This window comes from Pipistrellus hanaki, assembly GCF_964339955.1.
Source record: "Pipistrellus hanaki genome assembly, chromosome: 2".
Taxonomy (NCBI): domain Eukaryota; kingdom Metazoa; phylum Chordata; class Mammalia; order Chiroptera; family Vespertilionidae; genus Pipistrellus; species Pipistrellus hanaki.
This window is the reverse complement of record NC_140504.1, coordinates 141,736,051-141,758,905: the sequence shown is the minus strand read 5'-3', so window position 1 is coordinate 141,758,905 and position 22,855 is coordinate 141,736,051. Positions and strand designations below refer to the sequence as shown.

At 37.9% G+C, this 22,855-nt stretch overlaps 1 protein-coding gene across 6 annotated transcripts in view; it reads right to left on the bottom strand.

The window, feature by feature from the left end:
* TTLL7 (tubulin tyrosine ligase like 7) overlaps positions 1-22,855 on the bottom strand; it is a 172,064-nt gene that overhangs the window by 84,330 nt on the left and 64,879 nt on the right. For all 6 annotated transcript variants that reach the window (XM_084873208.1, XM_084873211.1, XM_084873213.1 and 3 more), the window contains exons 10-14: positions 17,548-17,642; positions 10,298-10,445; positions 10,143-10,216; positions 8,390-8,525; positions 3,312-3,398 (exon numbers count right to left, since the gene is read on the bottom strand). In XM_084873208.1, the coding sequence (XP_084729334.1) occupies positions 3,312-3,398; positions 8,390-8,525; positions 10,143-10,216; positions 10,298-10,445; positions 17,548-17,642 (540 nt within the window). The remainder of the gene's footprint in view (positions 1-3,311; positions 3,399-8,389; positions 8,526-10,142; positions 10,217-10,297; positions 10,446-17,547; positions 17,643-22,855) is intronic.

Here is a 22,855-nt window from a genome sequence, read left to right as displayed (position 1 = left end):
TACCCATTACTCACCAAGACACAGAGATGTACCTCTGTTGTATCATTAATGTTCACTCACTCAAAGTGTGTGTGTTTGTGTGCACATGCTTATGAGAAAGAGAGAAGGAGAGAGGGAGGACAAGAGGGGCAGAGAGACAAAAAGAAAAAGCAAGCAGAGGCCAGATATACCACAGAAAGTAAAGAAAGATAAAACACTATACATCGACAAAGGACACATCTTAAAACAGAGGCCAATGAACCAATTCACTCAGATAATGTGCAAAAAAGACTAAGGTATTGCTCACATATCTAACTTGCTTTGAATATTTTTACAAATGAAAAATTATATTTAATTGTCCACTTTCCAAATTGGTTATGGACAACTTAGGTCCTTTCTCAGAAGATTCCTAACGATGACGCAAAGGGTCTGGCCATAATGGGATAACATTGCTTTTCACTGCCTGTGCTACATTTACGGAAAGCAAAAGTGATATAATGTAAATCAATACGTCATAAACTTTTTAGATGACTGGTGCCATGCAGGAGGGTAAAACTGTAAAGATTCAAAATGCCGGGCTACTGTGTTCCAACATCTCCATTAGAATCACTTGTCTTCAAACCTCCCCATCAATGTGCTTCCAATGCAGCTGGAAGAATGAGACCAGGGAAGTGGGACAGCTTCACTCCACAAAGAGTGCCCACCAACAAGCTCAAGACAGCTCTGGAACGTGGTCATGTGAAGAGACCATTTATCACACATGCCATATGCCTCTTATTCCTGCTGGGAAAAGTTCCCATAGTTGTATATAAGTTTCTTGTTCTTTGATCAATCAGACACAGATGTTTTGATGTTAGCATACAAAACAATGAAATCCTTGGCTACCATGGGATTTCCCTGGAATTAGGCATGTCCTCTCAGGTAACAGTGTGAGATGGACAGTACAGAAAGGAAGAGCATTACGTGAAGTGCCTGGAATCCACAGGAAGCCAGAGCGTGATCTTCTTAAAGTTGCTGGCTTTGCAAAGGAGGAAAATTAACCAGAGGAAAGTAATTTAATATACTAAGGTACCAACTTGTGCTTAAAAGTATGTTCTCCTTTTAATAGTCTAATATTTACTGGCATAGCAATGTTCATGGTGATATGCATGAAAACCAGTAATTTACCAGTAATAAAATCATCAAATATCTTGACAGCCTTGGGGAGCAAGTATTCTGGAGGAAGGGTGTTTCCTCGGAAGCCTAGCCGGCCCAGAAGAAACAGTAGCACAATCAGGCTCCCTGACAGAGCCTTCCTTCACGGAGGCAAACAGATTTCAGGTTTTTTAAGGAAGCCTGACTATATAGTGAGCTATTCGACCTTTTAGAGAATCACAAGAGGAAACTACAACCTGTGCCTTTTGACCACTACACTGTCTCAAGCAATAACTAATAAGACATCATAGTGGCATAAACGCTAAACCATGCCTTAACTGCGAAATGGAATTATTTGTAAACTGGCATTGAGTTATCACATAAACCATGCTACTTATTTTTATGTCATATAAAGTGGGTCATACATGAATTGCAATTAATATACAAAGCTCAGAAACTTCCCAATGTTTTCCAAAGTGAAGCAATGGCTCATTAAGCTATTCACTTTTACAGATATGCTAAAATATATTTGTTCCAAAGGCAGTAGCAACGCCATCTCCCACAATTCCTCAATAGAGAGGATATAATTCAGAAGAACAGCGCCTGACATCCAAGACCTCCGGTCTCCACTATATCCATATCTTTCACCAGGTTCATCATGTACCATTGTACTCTCCAAGAATCTTTCACAGGTGTCACACCAAATTCTTCATGTTTCTCTAACAAACTAGGCAGTGTCACAACTCTGTGTCATTGCCTTTAATGTTCCTTTTAGCCCAAACGTCCTTCACCCATCATAAATGTTTACAGCATTACTCATTTGTACAGACCCAGTTTGAATGGCATTTACGGAGCCATACACAAGTCTACCAATCCCTTTCTTCTCTCGCTGTAACACTTTCCACTCACTTTATTACAGTATTTGCCACAATCTGTTTTTTGGTTTACCTATTGGCTCATTCTTCCAATGAGGTCCTTGCAGACACATTCAACAAATTTAACTAATAGTGGTGTTTTTTTTATATATATATATATTTTTATTGATTTTTAGAGAGAGAAACAATGATGTGAGCTGAGAACATAATCAGCTGCCTCCTGCATGCCCCCTACTGGAAATCGAGGTGCAACTCGGGCATGTGCTCTGACAGGGAATCATACTGGCAACCTTTTGGTGCACTGGGCAATGCCCACCCAACTGAGCTACACCAGCCAGGGCCTAACTAATAGTATTTGAGAACCTACCAAGTTCCAGATGCTGTGCTCGATGTGCGAGATGCAAAGATAAAAATATACTTCCTACCCTCAAGAAACTTACAACCTTTCATTAAGGCAAAGATACAAGTAATTATTTGGCACAACTGCTCTACAGAAGCATTATTTGTGATACAGCAGGAGGAGGGGAAGGAAGAGCTAAGTCTAATTTGAGAATGAAGAAGGTTACACAAAGGTAGCACTAATTCAGCTGGATTGGGGGCGGTGGGGAGGGGGGTCTAATCAGTCAGCACAGAGGCATAGAAAAAGCATGAAAGGACAACAGAGAAAGATGCATGTAAGGACATAGCTTAGTATTGCTGAAAAGTAAAGTATTAAGAGCACAAGACTTAACAAATTCATCTCTTCCCTACTCTGTTAGCAAGAACTTTTTGACTTTTGACTTATAACCAAAGACCACATTGATGTCATCACCACAGAGCGGATAAAGGTAAAGCAAACACCTGCTCATTTTTGCATGCATGATTGCTTTCTCTTTATCCTAGAAGCTGTCTATTTTAACTAACACAATTTCAATGTTGTTAGGTCAGCAAAATATGAGGCTCATGATAAGGTTTTCTAGAGTCATGACTTGCCTTATCTAATATATCACTATACTTCTCTGGTAATTATATGTCTAGAGAAATGAGGAAAAATTAATACTGAGTATAAAATAGAGTTATTAGTGCTAGGTTCCTTTTGGTCCTGACTCATCAGGATTTCACTAGTATTACAAAAGAATCCAAAAAAAAGTGAGGAAAACTAACCAAACCAAAAAATAGAACTTCTATGTGTGGTATAACCAACTCTCTCTGTACTGCACACATAGTCCATGCAGTTTCATGAAAGTGGCATCAGTCATTACTATAGTAATAAATACAAAGGGGAAACTACTGTACTTAGTAGTCATATCTAATCCCATACTAGGAAAGATAGAGGTACTGTACCTTTGGTCCTCGAGGCCTGGAAGTTTTGCCCATCAACTTTTCATCATCAATTTCACATTGCTCCAGAAGATCCAAAATATCTTCCTCCTTAAAAAGATAAAATAGTGTACAATACAATTCCTAAAACTATTTAATGAAGACTACTCAGATCAAATGAGTAATAAAGGGTCATGAAAAACCTTTTAAAAAAATGTTGTTCACTAAAATATAACAAGTAATACATTGCTGAAAATCTATTATATATATTAATACTATAGGCCCAATGCATGGAATTCGTGCAAGAGTAGGCCTTCCCAGCCCTGGCCCCGGCTGCTGGGGCCCTTGCCTGGAGCTGCCCGCATCCACTGCACACACACCCACTTCTCCAGTTCTGTGGAGCCTCCTCATCGATGGCCCTACTGAGAGTGGCCTGAGCCTCCCTCTGTGGGGCAATCGTGGGGCGATGGTAGGGCCCCCTAACCAATCCCATAGCACCTGCCTTGTCTGACCTGGCGCCAGTGAGTGTGATCGGGAGGGTCTTCTGCTGTTTGATCATCTGGTCGATTTGCATATTATGCTTTTATTATTATAGATTATAAATAAATGTACCTTTATGTTTTAGTACATTGTTAATACTGACTATAATAAAATAGCCTATTAGAAATTTTAAAATTTCTAAAAATCACTCTAATTTTCTAGACCAAAATTCTATCAATCATTTCTATATTGATTATTGTTTTTAATTGGCTTTTTAAAAAATTTCACACATAAGTGATATCATACAGTGTTTGTCTTTCTCTGTCTGACTTATCTCACTTAGCATAATGTCCATCCAGGTTGCCTCCAATGACAGGATTTCCTTCTTCTCATCACAGAATAATAGTTCATTGTAGTCTACAATACATTATCTATATCCACTCAACCACTGACAGGCACTTAAGTTGTTTTCCACAGCAGCTGAGCCAATTTACACTCCCACCATAAGTGTGCAAGAATTTCCTTTTTCTCACATCCTTCCAATAATTATTAACTGTCTTTTTTTATAATAGCCATTCGAACAGGTATAAAGTGATTGATCATTGTAGTTTTTATTTATATTTCCTTGATGATTTGTAATGTGGAGCATCTTTCATATCTTTGTTGGCCATTTGGGTGTAGTCTTTGGAAAAATGTCTATTGGGTTCTTCTATTTTTTAATCAGATGGGTTTTTTGTTATTGAGTTATATTAATTCTTTATATATTTGGCTATTAACTCCTTATTCTAGATACATAGTTTGCAAAAATATTCTCTCATTCTGTAGGTTGCATCTTTTGTTTACTTGTTTCTTCTGTTGTATGGAAGCTTTTAATTTTGATGTAGTACCACTTACTGATTGCTTTCCTTTAACTTTTCTTGGGCTCGAAGTAATTACCCCCTCACTCTAACACTTTGTACTAAGAAATATTTGCCTTCTTTTGGAGAAAATAACATCAGTTCAGCTTTATGATTCTTTTATAAGCATCTACCAAACAAAAATTATAGGACATCTAAAATAATAATAAAAAAATGTGACCTATAATCAAAAGTATTGGATATCAATAAAAGCAGGTCAGTAAATAATCCAAATATTAATATTAACAAAGATTTTTCAAAAATTATTATATACATGTTACAGGGAGCAATGAAAGGAGAACAAAATGAATTAAGGATGCAAAAGTAATATATGTGAAACAGCACAAAGTTTAGAGAGAGGCACCAAAAAAAAAAAAAATTAAACTGTTAGGGTTCTTGTGAAGTAATAAAATACTAACTCAAGGTAGACTTTATAATTTGAGGATGTATATTGTAATTTCTTTTTAAAACCCCTTATAATCCTGCAAATATAACTAAAAACCAGTAGTAAAGATAAAATAATGTAATTTTAAAATTAACTTTTCCAAGAATAAAAAAAGAAGCAAAAAAGGGATAATAAACAGATAGTATAAATAGAAAGAAAGAAAAAGATCAAAAGGCGGACATAAACCCAACTATACCAGTAATTTTGTAAAATGATTTAAAGACACATAGTCAGACTAGATTTAAAAACAAGTATTACCTAACTTCATGCTATTTACCAGAGGTATTGTAAATACTGTTACTTTTAATATGAGTTAAAAGTTACTTTTAATATGATAGAAAAGATATGTCATTTAAACAGTAACCACAAGAAAAAACCTATTAATCATGTAAAGTGAAATTAAGACAAAGAATGCTACCCAAAAGAAAGAGAAACACTGCATAATGATAAAATAGGAAAGGTGAATTAGAAAGACACCTTCAGAACTTCAAAGTATTTGAAATAAAAACTGACAGAACTAAATCCACAAATCTCTCTCAGCAACTGCTACACCAAGTAGGCCAAAAAGTATATAAAATGATACAGACTATTTAAACAACACTTAACAGCCAAATTTACTTAAATGACATCTATAAATCTCTACAACCAACACATACAGTATACATATTACCAACTAGACTTGGTACATTTGCTAAAATAAGCACTATATTGAGACACAAAGCAAGTCTCAATTCACTTTACAAGACTGAAATGCTTTTCTAACACCAATCAACAATATCAGAAATCCGTAAAAAAATAAAAGTAGAAAATTTTAATGTATGGAAATTAATCAACAAACTTCTAAATAACCAAAATCAAAATCAAAATTTAATAAAAATACAATATACAAAAATTGCTAAGTATAAGGGCAATATATAAAAATAATCAGATATTTACATCCAGTCAACAAACCAAAAAGGGGGGGGGGGGGGATGAAAAACTATTTATTGGCAATAGTAGCAAAAAACTAAAATACTTAATAAATTTAATGAAAGATGTGCAAGAACTATACAGCAAAAACTACAAACAGAGCTGAGTAATAAAAGACTGAAATAAGTGGATATGCCATATTAATGAATCAGAGACTCAGTATTGTTAATTAGTGAGAAATTGTTTTACAATTTCTTCACAGTCCCAATTAAAATTCCAGCAGCCTTTTAAAAATATTCTCAAGATGATTCTAAAATTTATAGGAAAATGTAAAAGGACCTAGAAAGCCCAAAACAGTTTGAAAAAGAACAAACTGAGTGCAGGTACTACTAATCTCAACACTTACTAAAAGAAACAATATATTTTTTTTAAAAAGGTATAAAATTTGCATAAGAATAGGCTCACAGGGCAAATAAAGTGGTGACATTTAAACTAGATTTTGAGGAACAGAGATAGGGATTTAAGATTTGCAGCCTATTTATTGTCAAGTACTTTAATAGACTAGTTTAGTTAATCTCAATTTTATTTTCATAACTAACCTGACAAGTAGTTTTGATACTACTACCCTGTTTCCCCGAAAATAAGACAGTGTCTTATATTAATTTTTTCTCCCAAAGTTGCGCTAGGTCTTATTTTCAGGGGATGTCTTATCTTTCCATGCACTAGGTCTTATTTTCGGAGGATGTCTTATTTTCGGGGAAACACGGTATTTTGGTGCCAAGGAAACTACTGATCAAATAGTTTAGCCTAAGGTTATAAAATTAACATATGTGGAAACTAGAATATGAAACCAGGTGTAGCTGTACCCCGAGGTTTTCTACTAAAACAAAATAAGGATAGAGGATCAGTGTAATGAGAAGGAATAGATTCTTTATCCACAGGAGAGAAAAATAACATTATAGAACAGGTAGGAAAATTTAAGAAAAGTCTCCCACTGGGTTTAAAAACAAAACAAAACACTAAAACAGGGCCTGGCTGGCTTGGCTCAGTGGTTGAACGTTGACCTATGAACCGAGAGGTTACAGTTGGATGGATTCCTGGTCAGGACACATCTCCAGGTTGCAGGCTCAATCCTAGTGTGGGGTAAACTGGAGGCAGCCAATCGATGATTCTCTCTCATCATTGATGTTTCCATCTCTCTCTCCCTCTCATTCCTCTCTGAAATCAATACAAATATTTTAAAAAATAAAAACAAAAAGGCCACAGAACATAATTCTAATGGTAAAGCATTTGCCTACATAAAAAGAGGAAAATAACACTGGATATACAATGTTCCTTCTGCTTCTATCTCTTAGGTCTAGCCAGCTTGAAAGTGGCTTTGAAACTTTCTGTTGTGGAATCTGAGTGAAAAGATCATATTCTATCATGATTTTTGAATCACTCAACGTAACTGTGTATCCAAGATATGGGGAATATATCACTATAGGGATATGTCAAGTAATATAAAGTCTAAACAGTATTAATAAGTCCACAAAAAGTTTTATGTCCAATGGAACATTAGTAAGTGTGATGCAAGCAGAGACTTCATTAGCACTTGCACACTGGGCCTGTCTTTAAATTCTCCCTTTTGGAACCTCAGGTTACCACAGTGAGAGATCTGGCTACCCTGATGAGAGACAATGAGGAGAGAGAGAGATACCCAGTCAGCTCCCCAGATGTTCCAGCTCTCTCACCTAAGGCTCTAGACATGTCAGTGAAGCCAGCTTGCATATCCTTTCAGATAAATGCAGTGAATTATACTTTATTCACTTCAAGCAAGACAAGCAGAAAGAACTACTCAAGTGAGCCCAGCCAAGAGAGCAGAATACTGAGCAAATAAATGACATGGTTTATTATGCTGCAATAGATAACTGATAGACCATAGGCAAGGTAAAGAGATTACTATGTGGGGAGAAGGGGGAGGTCTAGGGGTATGCATGTGTTTTTATTACTTCTCATATATCAAGCCTAGACAGTATCAGGGAAAAATACTGAATAATTGTTAGTTACGATACAAATAATGAGAACATTACAAACCACTTGGTAGATACAATGGATTTTTTAATTCAGTTACGGTTGTTATAACACGTGTTTATTACAATAGATCAGTGTTGCAGCATATAATATCAACACTCTCTACTGCATAATTTGTCCTGTTTGACAACTTCTTATTTTTGAAACCACCTGCTTGGTTATGAAATGTTACCAACTGTGAAAATGGAAGCAAGTGCATCTTCAACGTAAAATGCTTGTATATGTGGGACTGAGGTAGGTTGTTTTGAAAAGTATTAGGCATGATTCTTTTTTCTCTTTGAAAACACGTATCCCTTTACCTTCATCCTTTTCAACGGATTGTTCAGTTCACGCTGGAATGAAGCTGCTCTTCCTGAAAGAAAGGTCTGAAAGGCAGCAGCCAACAAATTTTCATACTTTTCAAGTAGAGTTTTATCTTCAGGAGGATAAATTCGTCTACAATAAAATCAGATAAACCAACGTGTTTAAAAGAAACTATCAACAGACTGACAACTGTCAGAGGAGAGGGGAGTTGGGTAGCTGGGTGAAAAAAGGTAAAGGGATTAGCAAAAAACAAAAACATATACATAATGCATACACACAGAAAAACAGTGTGGTGATAGCCAGAGGGAAAGAGGGTAGGGGTGGGTGGAGGTGGGCAAAGAGGGAGAAAATGGGGATGGAAAGAGACTGCTTCGGGCGATGGGTGCATGATAAAGTGCACAGATGATGTTTGGTTGAGTTGCACACTTGAAATCTGTATAATTTTGCAACCAGTGTCGCCCCAGTAAATTCAATTTAAAAAAAGAAGCTATTATAGTGTAAGAGTTAATGTCAACTACATAGCTAATCCTTGACCACCTATTCTGCCTTTACTGGGTGCCACAAATAAAGATGAATACAGTTATGAAAAATCCATAAATGTTCATTATCATGCACACAAATTAAAGTTTATCTAGAGAATTATCTTAAATAATCCAACTGCAGATGATACAGTATGAGGGTTTAGTTGAAGGTAGTGGTTGAAATCATTGCAATTGGGGATATTGAAGAAATCCAAAACTTCATGGGGGAGAATTTAGGTGATGAGGGATAATTTGAGAGTTTTGGATTTAGTGTGGTTATTGAAGAAGCCCGAGATTAACCTGATGACCTCTTGGGATAGTGGAGAGAATTTGGTAGAGGTAGGGTGAAAGGAAATGTGATGTCATCACTCCTGCTGATGGTGTTAAAGCTAGGGAAGAATGTCTTATTATGAGTGCAAGATGTTCTATGGCCCCCAATTCTCCTAATTCTGCCGAGGTCATGTCAAAGCTTGGGAGAAAAGACGTCTCTTTAAGAACACAAGGAGCTTAGGGAGTCTCCTTTTATCCTGTCAAAGCTGATACCATGGAAGAGGTTTCCTTTAGCAGAGCCCACACACTTTCTAGGGTCTCATACCTGCCTCCTTCAAACATCTTCCTTATTTGCCTAGACCCTGATACATTAGAGTTTAAAACAAAATATAGCCACCTCTTAAAACTAGCAGAAAGAATACTAGGAGACCTGAAACCTTTCTCAAAACACCATATTATAGCCAAACTAGAGGCTCAGTGCATGGATTCATACACTGGGGCCCACTGTGGGAGCGCAGTTCATTCCAGTCAGTCAAGTGGCTATGGACCTGTCCTCTGAGCAGCTGCTCCCACTGTGGGAAGCACACTGACCACCAGGGGGCAGCTCCTGCATTGAGCATCTGCCCCCTGGTGGTCAATTGCATCATGACAACTGGTTGATGGGTTATTCTGGTCATCCACCATTCAGTTGCTGGGCTTTTATATTATAGAATAAGGTCATGGTATAATATCTGATTTAAAAGATAATATCAGATTTAACCACACTCCAGGCTAGCTAGCAGGAGTCTCCCAAGTCTAAACCATCTACTTACTGTCTACCTTTTCATTTTAGAAAAATATCAAACAAAAGCACTATCTCAAAGTAAAATGAACAGTGCTTAAAACAAGCCTAAAGGGTTAAAAAATGTAGACTCATTTTTGTTGATACTTCATTTGTATAAAAAGGAAGAACACTTACCTATAATTCCCCATATGTCGATTTTCGTGTTGTTCTTTAGAGACCTGCTTTCGCACTTGAACAAGTCTCTCTTTCTAGAATACAGAAATTTGACAAATAAAGCCTGGCAAATGAATTATGCAATTCAAAACGTTGGTGTGTTAAAACAGTCATACCAACTCCTCTTTCCGCCTCTCCAGCTGATGCCTCTGCTGCTCCCAGTCTGAGGAACCTGGCAAGAGCCTTTTGATTGAATTCTGACCATAAAGCCTCCGCTGAGCCTCAGCTTTTTGTTTGGCCAAGTTTTTCCTTTTATCGCTGGACCTAAAATATAAAACACAAGATTCTATAATAGAATTCCAATTCTGATCTTATTCCTGTGAGGAGAAGGAGCAGAAAAGGAGACACAGTGACAATAGGAATCAATGTTTATTAAATTATATATTTAAGTATGTGATATTTATTTAATCATCCATCAAATAAGGGTCTCTCCATAGTAAATAGAAGTTCTGAAGGTAACAAAATAAAATGAAAACAGTATAACGATGTACAAGCTATATAATCTCAGGCTAATTACCTGCTGAGTCTGTTTCTCAATCTATTAAATGCTAACAATAATGTTTCCTTCCTACATTTCTTATAAAGATTAACTTGTGGTATCAATAACAGGTCCTTAATGAATATTGGCTCCTTTCTCTTCCTTCAACAATTCCATTTATATTTAAGTATTCCCTCATTTACACTAATCACTCCTTAGTATATTTTTAATTCTGACTGAATTCCTAGCCTAAGAATCATTACTTCTTTGAAGACTTCTGCATGCCGAAACTGGTTTGGCTCAATGGATAGAGCATTGGCTTGGGGACTGAAGGGACCCAGGTTCAATTCCGGTCAAAGGCATGTACCTTGGTTGCAGGCACATCCCCAGTAGGGGGTGTGCAAGAGGCAGCTGATCGATGACTCTCTCTCATCAATGTTTCTAGCTCTCTATCTCTCTCCCTTCCTCTCTGTACAAAATCAATATTATTAAAAAAAAAAAAAAAAAAAAAAAGACTTCTGCATGGTCCTCATTTTTGCCCAATCATGCAAATTTAGTTACAGCTGTCTGATTTTTATAGGATAAGTCCTGTTGGGAGACTGATTTCCTCTGAAACTGTTCCTCTTTCTTGCCCCCCCCCCCCCCCACATAGCAGGTTCAATCTGTGGAGAGTTCCGGCTTAATGAGTATAGACTTTCAGTTTTGCACAACAAAAAAGCCCTGGAGATGGATGGAGGTGATGGTTGCACAACACTGTGCACATACTTAACGCCACTGAATTGCACACTTAAAAATGGCTAAGATAGTAAATTTTATGTTAAGTATATTTTAACCCCCCCCCCCAAGAAAAAAAATGTAATGAGTTGATATTCACCAGAGGAACAAAGATAAATGTACATTTAAATGAGAAAACGTGCAAAACCCATGAACATGGGGAACAGCACCACACATGTGTTCTTAGAAAAATTAATTCCAAGGCAGGGGAAAGAACAAAAAGTGATCATATTGATGAGAGAGGCAAAGACCAGATCAAATGCTGTTTTGTATACAATCTAAAGATCAAAGCTGCTTTGATGCAATGTTTAAACTTTATCTGATAGAGTAGAAACAACGTGATCAGAATATCAGAGTTTATAAATATCTTTTCAAATGTTGGCATTCCTCACCAACCTGCTGTGGCTCAGTAGTTGAGTATCAACCCATCACCAAGTGGCCACTGGTTCTATTTCCGGTCAAGACACATGCCCACTATTGTAGGCTGGATCCCCAGCAGAAGGCATCACGAGGCAGCCAATCAATGTTGATGGATGTCAATGTTTCTCTCTCATCGTTGTTTCTCTCTCTCTCCCTCTACACCCCTCTCTCTCTAAAAACATTTTTTAATGTTGGCATTTCTCAGGACTCTGCCAGGACCCCCTTTATTTCTCAATATGTACACTCTATGTGCTTTCATCCATTAGACCCAACAGCAATCTGTACATGGCTGTCAGTAAAACAGACATCTCTATCTCCCAGGGATGTCATATTTCCCAGTTAACAGTTCTGCCTGGGATCTCAGAGAACCTCAAAATTAACATGTTTAAAAAACTGAACTGTCTCTCTCTACCTTCCCCCATCGCTCCTCTCAATCTGTTTCTTACCTAAAATTTTTATCTAAATCAGTACTGTATTGTCAAAAAGTTGTCTAAGCCAGAAACCCAGGAATCATGGGACACACTGAATTCCTAGTCCCTATTGCAGTAGTAGTTAACACTTGTCAAATGACCTGCAGAGCAACAGAAAGGAGGCTGAAAAATGGGTGGGGTTAGCACTAGAAGAAGGAAGAAAGCCAGTAAAATAATCCAGGAGAGAAATAAGAAGTCATTAAACTTAGTGAAACTAAGAAATTAAATGGTAGTCATACCTTGTACAGGATTAAGTTGATTCATTATAAAGGAAGAAGCTAATGATAATTCCCAGCTTTCTAGCCTGAATATTTATATGGATGGTTTTATCATTAACTAGCAAAGCAAAGCAAGATGCAAAACTAGGTTTGAGTGATTATCATTGTAAGTACTTTTCTATGAGCATATGGTTTCCCTTTTAATAACAGCCACTTAAAGAGAAAAATTTTACTCATTTTTTATCTCCAACTTCTAGCACAATATAAGCTAAGAATGTACATTAAATATATGAAAAGATTTTCTTTTGTGGGTTGAAGGTAATTGACATCATTAGCAGAAGAAAAGAGAGAAACCCAGCGAGACAAATATAATTGAAAGAGAAGGTAATGAAACTTCTGATCATATTGAATTTAAAGCATATCAGGACATTCACCCATTCATTTATTTACTTACTTCTTTACTAGTTCACTGATTCATTACAAATTAACTGAGCCTCTATTAGACTAGAAACATCGAGCGTAAATGCTCAGCAGAGATCTGCAAATGCAAGACCAGAGCCCAAGAGAGGACAGACAGAGCTGTTGAGAGGAACCCTAATCTGTACCTCAATATAGGTGTAGAACTGGGACTCCAGTGTCTGACTCACAAAAGATGCCACAAAAATGAATGAGACTGACACAGAGGAAAAGAGGTCTGAGGCAAGAATACAGTGAGAAAATGACAAGTAAAGGGACATAAATGAAATCTTAGAAGACAGAGAAATGCTCAAAGTTAAGTGAATTCAGAAAATAGAGTGTCAAAGAGGCCAGTGAGAATTAATTTTCAAGGGCAGAGTAGCATGAAATGCTGTGTACACCATGCACATGTAGCCTGTGAACTAATCATAAATAAGGGTCAGGTAATCTAATGTAACCTAATTCAATCTAAATTAAACTATAAACAGTACAGTATTTCAGACTTACAGAACTCATGAGACTATAATTATCTTTTCTAGACTCAATGATTCTAATACAATTCTCATGGAGGAAAAATGATTCTTCTTATCAACACACCAATACCCCCACTATACAAGATTGCCTTTTCCCTTTATTACTAAAAAAGAACCTTTAAAAATATACTTTTTAATTGATTTTTACGAAGAAAAAGGGAGAGGGAAAGAGAGTTAGAAACATCAATGAGAGAGAAACATTAATCAGCTGCCTCCTGCACACCCCCTACTGGGGATGTGCCCACAACAAAGGTACATGCCCTTGACCGGAATTGAACCTGGGACTCCTCAGTCCATAGGCTGATGCTCTATCCACTGAGCCAAACCAGTAAGGGCAAAAATATCACCTTCTTTACTTATTACTATTTTACTATTTACCTTTGCTTATTATTTTTTCTCTTGTTCTGCATATAGTCCCTTTTGTACTCTCTTGTCTCTGAAGACCCCATGCCAAATGTTTCAGAAAATTATTTGAATCTGAACTCAAATTACATTGTGCGATCCAAGTACAAAGGGGATCAATTCTGACCCATCAGTATGAGGTTCAGTATTCTCAGGGGCTGTGATACATACTCTGAGCTACATACACACTTTTGGATTTTCTTGAGACTGAAAGATACATTTACACTATGAATTTTGGGGTACATGTGGAGCCATACTATTAGCAAAGCATCCTTCTAGGAATTGTGGCCGGCAGGGGGGTGCAGTTGGGGGTGACCAGGCTGGCAGGTGGAAACAGTTGGGGGTGATTAGGCTGGCGGGGGTGGGAGGGGTGCCAGTGAGTGGCAACTAGGCCGACAGGGGGATTGGGCCTAAACTGGCAGTCGGACATCCCCTGAGGGGTCCTGGATTGGAGAGAGTGCAGGCTGGGCTGAGTGGATCTGAGTGGATCCCTCCCCACCCCCGTGCACGAATTTCGTGCACCAGGCCTCTAGTATTTAATAAATAGACAATAATTTTTCTAGTGTTCTCAGCTCCTGCTTATTTCCACTAGAGGCCTGGAGGGGGGACATCCCACGGCCCAGCCTGCCTCCTCTCACAGTCTGGGAGTCCTCAGGGGCCAGAGGTGACCTGGCGATCAGGGAAAGGCAATGCCCATCACACTTCTGCTGCTGCCACTGCTGGCAGCGCAAACCTTGACCTGCCCTGGTTACCTTAGCTTCAGGTGGCCCTAAGCAGCTGGACGGCTACCATCTGAGGCTTGCCTGCACCTTGGGCTGGCCCTAGGTGGCTGGGGGGCTGAGGAGCCTGGGGGACTCTGGAGGCAGGCACATGGAGTGGCCAGGGCCGCCTGGGGATGGCCTAGCCTTGCTGCACTTCTTGTTGTTGTGGTACCACCATCTTTTAAGGTGGGGCGGTCAATTAGCATATTCCCTCCTTATTGGCTGTGAGAGCTGCCATCTTTGAAGGCAAGGCAGTCAATTAGCATATTCCATCCTTGTTAGCTGTGGGTGCCACCATCTTTGAGGGCGGGGCAGTCAATTAGCATATTCCTTTCTTATTGGCTGTGGCACTGACAACTTTGAGGGTGGGGTGGTCAATTAGCATATCCCCTTCTTATTGGCTGTGGTTGGCACCAACTTTGAGGATGGGGCAGTCAATTAGCATATTCCCTCCTTATTGGCTGTGGGTACCGCCATCTTTGTGACGGTGTGAGGGTCAATCAGCAGATTCCCTTTTTATTAGATAGGATGATGTGCCCATCGCAAACCTCCTCATAGAGAAATACAAGTCTAACATATGCCCAAGGAGCCCTCCATCTGGCTGGAGAGAAAAGGCACTGCTGCAACCTAAGCTTCATTAGCATATGCTCTAACTGTTATGAATTGAGCTAAATTCTCTTAGTGGAACAAAGAGAAAATTAAGAAATATGAAGTCCAATTATCCCTTAGTTTTAAGCCTAGAAATGTCTCACTGTTTCAATGTATATATCTCTTTTAAGAAAACCAAAAACAGCCAAAACCGGTTTGGCTCAGTGGATAGAGCGTTGCCCTGTTGACTGAAAGGTCTCAGGTTCGATTCCGGTCAAGGGCATGTACGTTGGTTGCGGGCACATCCCCGGCAGGGGGTGTGCAGGAAGCAGCTGGTTGATGTTTCTCTCTCATCAACATTTCTAGCTCTCTATCCCTCTCCCTTCCCCTCTGTGGAAAAATCAATAAAATAAATAAATAATAAATAAAGACCAAAAACACCCATAGTTAAGGTCCTGAATTGGAACCATCACTGGCAACGTCAAAAGACACGCCAGAAAGAAAAAGAAAATTCAAGGCCTACTTATACAATAACAGTAAATGCCAAAAAAAAAAAAAAAAAAAAGTTTAGGCATATTGCTTAAGCAATTCAAAATAATGATACCGTGTAAGCTAAATAAATAAATAAGAAATCATTTTCATTTCTTTTAACATAATTGAGATATCAGCAGAATTTAGGCAAATCGTTCTTTAATTGGCAAAAGAAGGAGTCATATGGACATTTTTGAACAAATTTATATGTCTATCTCTTTTTCTAATGATGCTTTCCAAGAAAGGTACTTTTCTATCAGGTATTTGTTAAGTGCTTAGAAACATTTAACATAAACAAATTACATGGAAACATCCAACAGCTTCTTTAAAGCTCTTAGAATGACAAGTGGAATCAATTGAAATAATAAAATCTGTAAGATCAAAAAACCTTATAGATCCTGTAAGCCAACACTCTTAAGTGCTGTTTCAACACTTATAATTGCAAATATTTCATTACTTCTTTGAGAAGTTCAGTTAAACTTCTAAAATATTTATTTCATGAGTCAAAAGCTTTCCAATATAATAGTGTTTTGAATATTTGACATCTATGATCATATACACTGCAACTTCTGGGTATATATATCCAAAGGAGTTGAAATTAGGATTTATATCAATATCTGCACTCCCGTACATATTTCAGCATTAGTCACAATAGCCAAGACAATAGCAAACTAAATGCCACCAGTGGATGAATGTATAAAGAAAATGTGGTGCATAATACAACAGAATCAGAATATTATTCATTCTTAACAAAAAAAAGGGGGGGGGGCGGGGAGGAGTGGGGGAAATCTCTCAAATATTTTTTCAATGGGAAAGTTAAGCCTCACTTAACAACTGCCTTTCTTTTCTATTTACCCAAGTAGCAAGATATATTGGGAAGACCTCTAGATAGAAAGGCAGGAAATCCATGTTTGAGATGTTTTACTTTCTGAATGACCTCTCTGCTTCAGTTTCTTCTTATAAGATGAGGAAATAATCTAGAGCATTTCCTAAGGCAGTCTCCAATTCAACCTCATCTACACTAATAAAAGAGAAACATGCAGATTGACCGTCCCTCTACTATGCTCACCAGCCAATCAGAGAGAGTATGCAAGTTAACTCAACAAAGATGGTGGTTGGTTTGCATACACAGGTGCGGAGAAAACACTGAAGACAGTGTAGAAGGAAGCCAAGTGCTACAGAAGGGAGTGAAGCTGGGGAGAAGCAAGCAGGGTGGCAGAGAATGGAGGGAAGCCCGCTCCCTTATCTGCTTCACTCCAGTGCAGAAAGCTCTATTCTTTCAGGAATAGGCCTGAGGAAGCCCTATTCTTGCAAGAATCTTCCTGTAACAGGTCTCTAGTATTCTATATTAAACTTGCTGCTCCTTAGTGAACGCACTGACCACAGGAGGGCAGCTCCTGCATTGAGCGTCTGCCCCCTGGTGGTCAGTGCCTGTCATAGCAACTGGTTTTTCTGCTGTTTGGTCAATTTGCATATTGGGCTTTTATTATATAGGATAAGTATAGAAATACTCTAACTTAACCATATTTATTTACTGTAGGTTCAGACCCTTAAGGAGAAGAAAAAACCTATGTGTTAGAGGAGATTAAAAGATACTAAATAAATAAATCTGAAGAATTTAATCAAGAAATTCAAAATATAAAATACAAAAAATGTCAAGCCAATCCCATGTACAAATGAATGCTCTATGTCAGATGTCACAAAAACTTTCCAAAAGATGGAGGGAATACTTTACCTGATGTTGAGGAGCTTCAGTGCATTTAGCAGCACTCCCCTTTTTACGTCATAGTCTATTTTCTGATCAGTCCCAAAGCTCGGAGCTCGGTTGATCTAAAATTTACAAAGAAAACAATGAGAGTAGCCAAATGTGGGTTGGCTAAAAAATATGGGGTGTTCCCCCAAAATTGTATACATACTTTAACATCTTATCGCTCAATTTTGAATATGAAATGAATTTTAATAAAAACTGCCTTTATTAAAGTGTGTGTATATATTTTGGGATGCCCTGTATTTAATACATATTTGTTAATCTAATGTGGAATCCCCAACCAGTAGAAGGACTCTACAATAAACCTCAAAGCTCTGCCTGTAATCACCTGGTTACTATTGACAAGCCTCCCTTCCCCATCATCCTAAGCCAGGGCGTAAGGAAGTGACTATCACCACCCCTTTCCCCCATAGGCCTTGGCTCAGGATCTCCGGTCAGCATATCTGCCTACCCCCTCCTCTCTACTCTCTTTAACCAAATTACCCCAAGCACTCTGAGTTTTAACTTCAGAGAAGTAAAAGTGACTCATCCTCCTATTGCTGACTAAAAAATAAACTTTGCTTCTTCCTACCTGGATCAGTCAAGATTCATCAATTTTCATTTCCAAAGGCACTGAGTACATATTACTCAGAAGATGTCATTAAGGGCAGCTGCAGACTAACCCCTGTGAACTTTCTAGCTATATAAGGACTCAATGGAATAAATGAGCCATGTGTGGTTGTGATGTCATTTCCGACATCATTGCCAGGATTTCATTAGACAAAAAGCAAAACATAACTGTATGTACCCAGAAATCCGTTAGATAATATACTCCCACTTCAGCAGCTGGAGTTTTTTGTCTTTATTGTTGTTTTGAAAATGTAACTGGAACAGCCCGTGTTTAAGAAATTAAACACAGCTGAGTTCACAGCTGCAGGTTGGCTTCATGACCACCAGATGACCCCACAGGCTACCTAAAATCATATGCTACGGGACATAGACAAGGGCTGTGTGATACAAATCCATCACCAGGAGAGAGAAGGTAGTTGATGGCATGCATTTTACAAAAGCTGAACGAAAAAACACATTAAACTTAAGAAATCATTCAGAAATACAAATGCCTCTAATTAGGAATGTGGCATGGGATCCCTGCAGAAAAATTAGTAAATAAAGGCTAAATAAAAAAACAGAAAGATCACCTGTAACCTGACTACCTAGTAGTGTATTGTTATTCTTGTAATAAATGGTATTCCAGATATTTGTTATGCCTATTTATAATATTCATTTTCCCTTCTCAATGTCTATATTTAATTATATTATTTTACAATCCAAGTTTTCTTTTAACAATGTATCATGAAAATCTCCCATGCCAACATTTTGAGGGATGCATGACAGTCTTTTTATAGAGATACTAGAGGCCTGGTGCATGAAATTCATGCAAGAGTAGGCTTTCCTTCCCCCAGCTGCCAGCACAGATTCCCTCCGGCACCCGGGACCCGGGTTTCTCTCATAGCCCCAGCTTCATCCAGAAGGTTGTCCAGAATGATGTTTGAAAGGAAGTCCAGTCTAATTAGCATATTATGCTTTTATTATTATAGATGCCAAACTTATTTCTCCTTTGCTAATTTCTGATTCAGAAGGTGATTAACATATTCCCGCCTGTGTGTTGTGCTCTTACGGGAAGGGAGTAGCTTGGCAATTGCAAGAACATCCATTTATTCCAGTGTTATTCAAGTGTTATCTCTTTTTTTCTAATATATTTTTTATTGATTTTTTATAGAGAGGAAGGGAGAGAGAGAGAGAGCTAGAATTGTTGATGAGAGAGAAACATCGACCAGCTGCCTCTTGCTGGGGATGTGCCCGCAACCAATGTATATGCCCTTGACCGGAATCGAACCTGGGACCTTTCAGTCCGCAGACCAACGCTCTACAGCTGAGCCAAACCGGTTTCAGCCAAGTGTTATCTCTTAAACATGCAGAGAAAGGATGATGTCTTTTATATGAAAAATGTTTCAACCATTCCATAGTGACTCAAATCTCTAGAATTTATAATACAGTGATAGTTCTGCTATTATATATAAGTAACCGATTATAAAATTAACCAAATATTTAGGTTATTAATTGACCCACTGAAATGTTATCTGTATAGAATCTCTTAGGAGTTCCATTCTAAAACTGTAGCCTGGAATTCTGCCAGGCATCTCCCTCCTGCAGGATGGTAATTTGGAACAATACAATCTCAGACTCCTCTCTCTTATCTATTTCAAAGTCTCCCCCCTGCTATCACATAAAAGAAACTGGTCGATGAAGAAATGTAACCAATTAAACTAATACATGAAAAGGTTAAACAGAACAAAACACCTTTTGTTCAATTAACATCTTGGATTTTTAAAATTTTTATGAGAATGGTACAAAAAAAAAAAAAAATAAGAGAAGAACCGCAAATGGCTCACAGAAAAAACTCTGAAATTTGGGTTTCATACAGCCAAAATTCTACTCTGTAATGTTGATGGCTTCTCTAGTTCTCATTGCCTGAATTCTAAAACAGACAAAACCTAGCCAATGTTATAGTCTTAAAATTCAGCAATTTGTAAAAAAAGGCAAAAATAAAAATTATTAGAAAGCAAATTAAATTAGTATCATTTGTTAGCTATCCAAATCATACTTATATTATCAAAACAAGCACAATCATTTCATGCACATATAAAAATATCCAGAACAGGTTCTGTGCTCCTAAATTAGTGCTTCTCCCCACACCACCCCCATTTCTCCAAACCCCAACCCCTATCCCACCCTCTAAATACCCTGTTCAGGTGTTCTCTCTTTTGCAAAGATTGTTTTAACTCTCAATACACACATGAACACAGAGAGGTTAGTCAGTTTATTGTTTGTTCCGGCACCCTGCTTCCACTTATACCTACAACCACTACCATAAAATACATATCTGAGTCCCCACAGATGTTTTTTGTCTTATTCTTCTGGTATCTCTACCACCTGGCAAAATGACTTATTAAAATTAATTCAGCTGAAACCGGTTTGGCTCAGTGGTAGAGCGTCGGTCTGCGGACTGAAAGGTCCCGGGTTCGATTCCGGTCAAGGGCATGTACCTTGGTTGCGGGCACATCCCCGGTAGGGGGTGTGCAAGAGGCAGCTGGTCGATGTTTCTCTCTCATCGACGTTTCTAGCTCTCTATCTCTCTCCCTTCCTCTCTGTAAAATATCAATAAAATATATTTAAAAAAAAAAAAAAATTAATTCAAGGCCCTGCTGGCATGACTCAGAGGTTGAGCATTGACCTATAAACCAGGAAGTCCTGGTTTAATTCCCACCAGGGCACATCTCTGGGTTGTAGGTTCAATCCCCACGGTGGGGCATGCAAGAGGCAGCTGAAAACATTGATATTTCTATCTCTCTCTCCCTCTCCCTTCTTCTTTAAAATCAATTTAAAATATTTTTAAAAGAAATTAATTCAAGGATATTTAAAATATGAGTATCATATCCACCCAATTCAATGTTTTTCCCTAAAAATGTTTTCTAAGCTTGAAAATTTCTGCAATTTGCCTCTACAAATCATTACTGGCAATTATTCCAGTGAACTAAAAGTTACCATCACATTCTCAGAAGCACCTTCTTCGTTGCTCCACTGGATGGCGCCAAAAGGTTTTTAACTACATATTAGAACCACTATCATTACAGAGGAAAATACAAACAAACAAAATCTACATAAGGTTCTTTTCACTATTTTAATATAATTAAATGTTCATTCTCCACAGCTGTTAGTTTTGTTTTGTTTTGGAGTTTTTTAATGGTTCTGATTAATCCAGAAATTATGGGGGGAAAAAATGAATAGAAAATGAAAACATGTTAATGCAAACAATGGCATTTAGCCGTTGGTTATTATGGAATGTTGTAATGGTTCTTATTGACGTGAAAATGAAGGAAAGAATAAAGTAGAAGAAACATTAATGCAAACAATGGTATTTTGAGCCTTAAAAACAAAAAAAAAAAACAGAATTCTACCATTCAATCAATTCTGGTTTGCCCAGCTAAGTTCCAATCAGGCCACTGCTTTTAAAAACTGTAAATGTCTATAAAGTCATTAATCCCTGCTCTCCTTGCAGCTGTACCTCCTGCATGTGCCTTCCCATAAGGACAGAAGACAAGCAGCAGGGATAGAAAAAATACAGCTGACAAAACAATAACCCTAGGACAGTGTCATGCCTCAGTACACTAGACATGGTACAGTCAAGTGCTTTGATATCCAATGGAGGGAGCTAAAGGATAAGCAACCTTCCTCATATTCATCTTATTTCTAGGACCTGAGCAGGAGCAAAACTGTGATTGGAAATACACATATTATTTGCTCATAGTGCATTCAATACACACAGGAAACCACTGGCCCCCAAATTAGAAAAGCATTCTTCCCTAAGAATATATTTTGAATGTTTTTATCTCATCTATCACTCATTCAATTTTCTTTTGCAAGCCTTGATATTAAAGATATAGCTGCAAACTTCTAAAGCATTAACAAAAAAGAGAGAGAGAATCAAACTTAAACTGAAAGGTAATTGCTGCTGATATATTTTACCAGAATATATCCCTCAAAAATATAACTTGTAAGCATTAAGTGTTTAGAAACGTGCTATTTTCCTGATAAAGTTTCCTACATGTGGTACTTTGTGACCATACATTCTGCAACCTAAAGTTTCTTCTGGATATATTATAAATTAAGACTGGAAGAAAAGGTATAAAAAAATCTTTAAAAGAAATCACTTTTATTTTTTCCTGTATAGTATTCTATGTTTTCCAGATGTTGAGTGACCTTTTATAAATAAAAGGAATGACAACTCTGCCCATAGCAGGGACTTGCAGAAAGCCCAAAGGCACACCGCTGATGGGCTGGACATGAGGGAACCCCAGGTATGAGATATGGCCAGAAAGGAACCTTCAAGCCAACCGGGTGTCAGGATTAATGAACCCATTGGAGCATCTCTCTTGGAGAGCATGAGGGGAGACACACTGAGGACAGAGAGGCTGTGGTCCCGAGGCCCAGGCGCCCACACAGAGAGGAAAGACAGCACCTTCATGTCATGAAGTGGCGGAGCCCTGAGGCTGAGAAAATATTGGAGGAAGTAGATTAAAAAAAATCAGTAAAAGTAGATCCATACATATATTCAAAATTCCTGGCCTACAAGTTCAATACTAATTTGGGAAAAGTAATATCAAACACATATTGATCCTTTCTTAGAACTGCTCTGTTCCATGAATTTTCATTCTCTTTCCTCCCACACACTCCA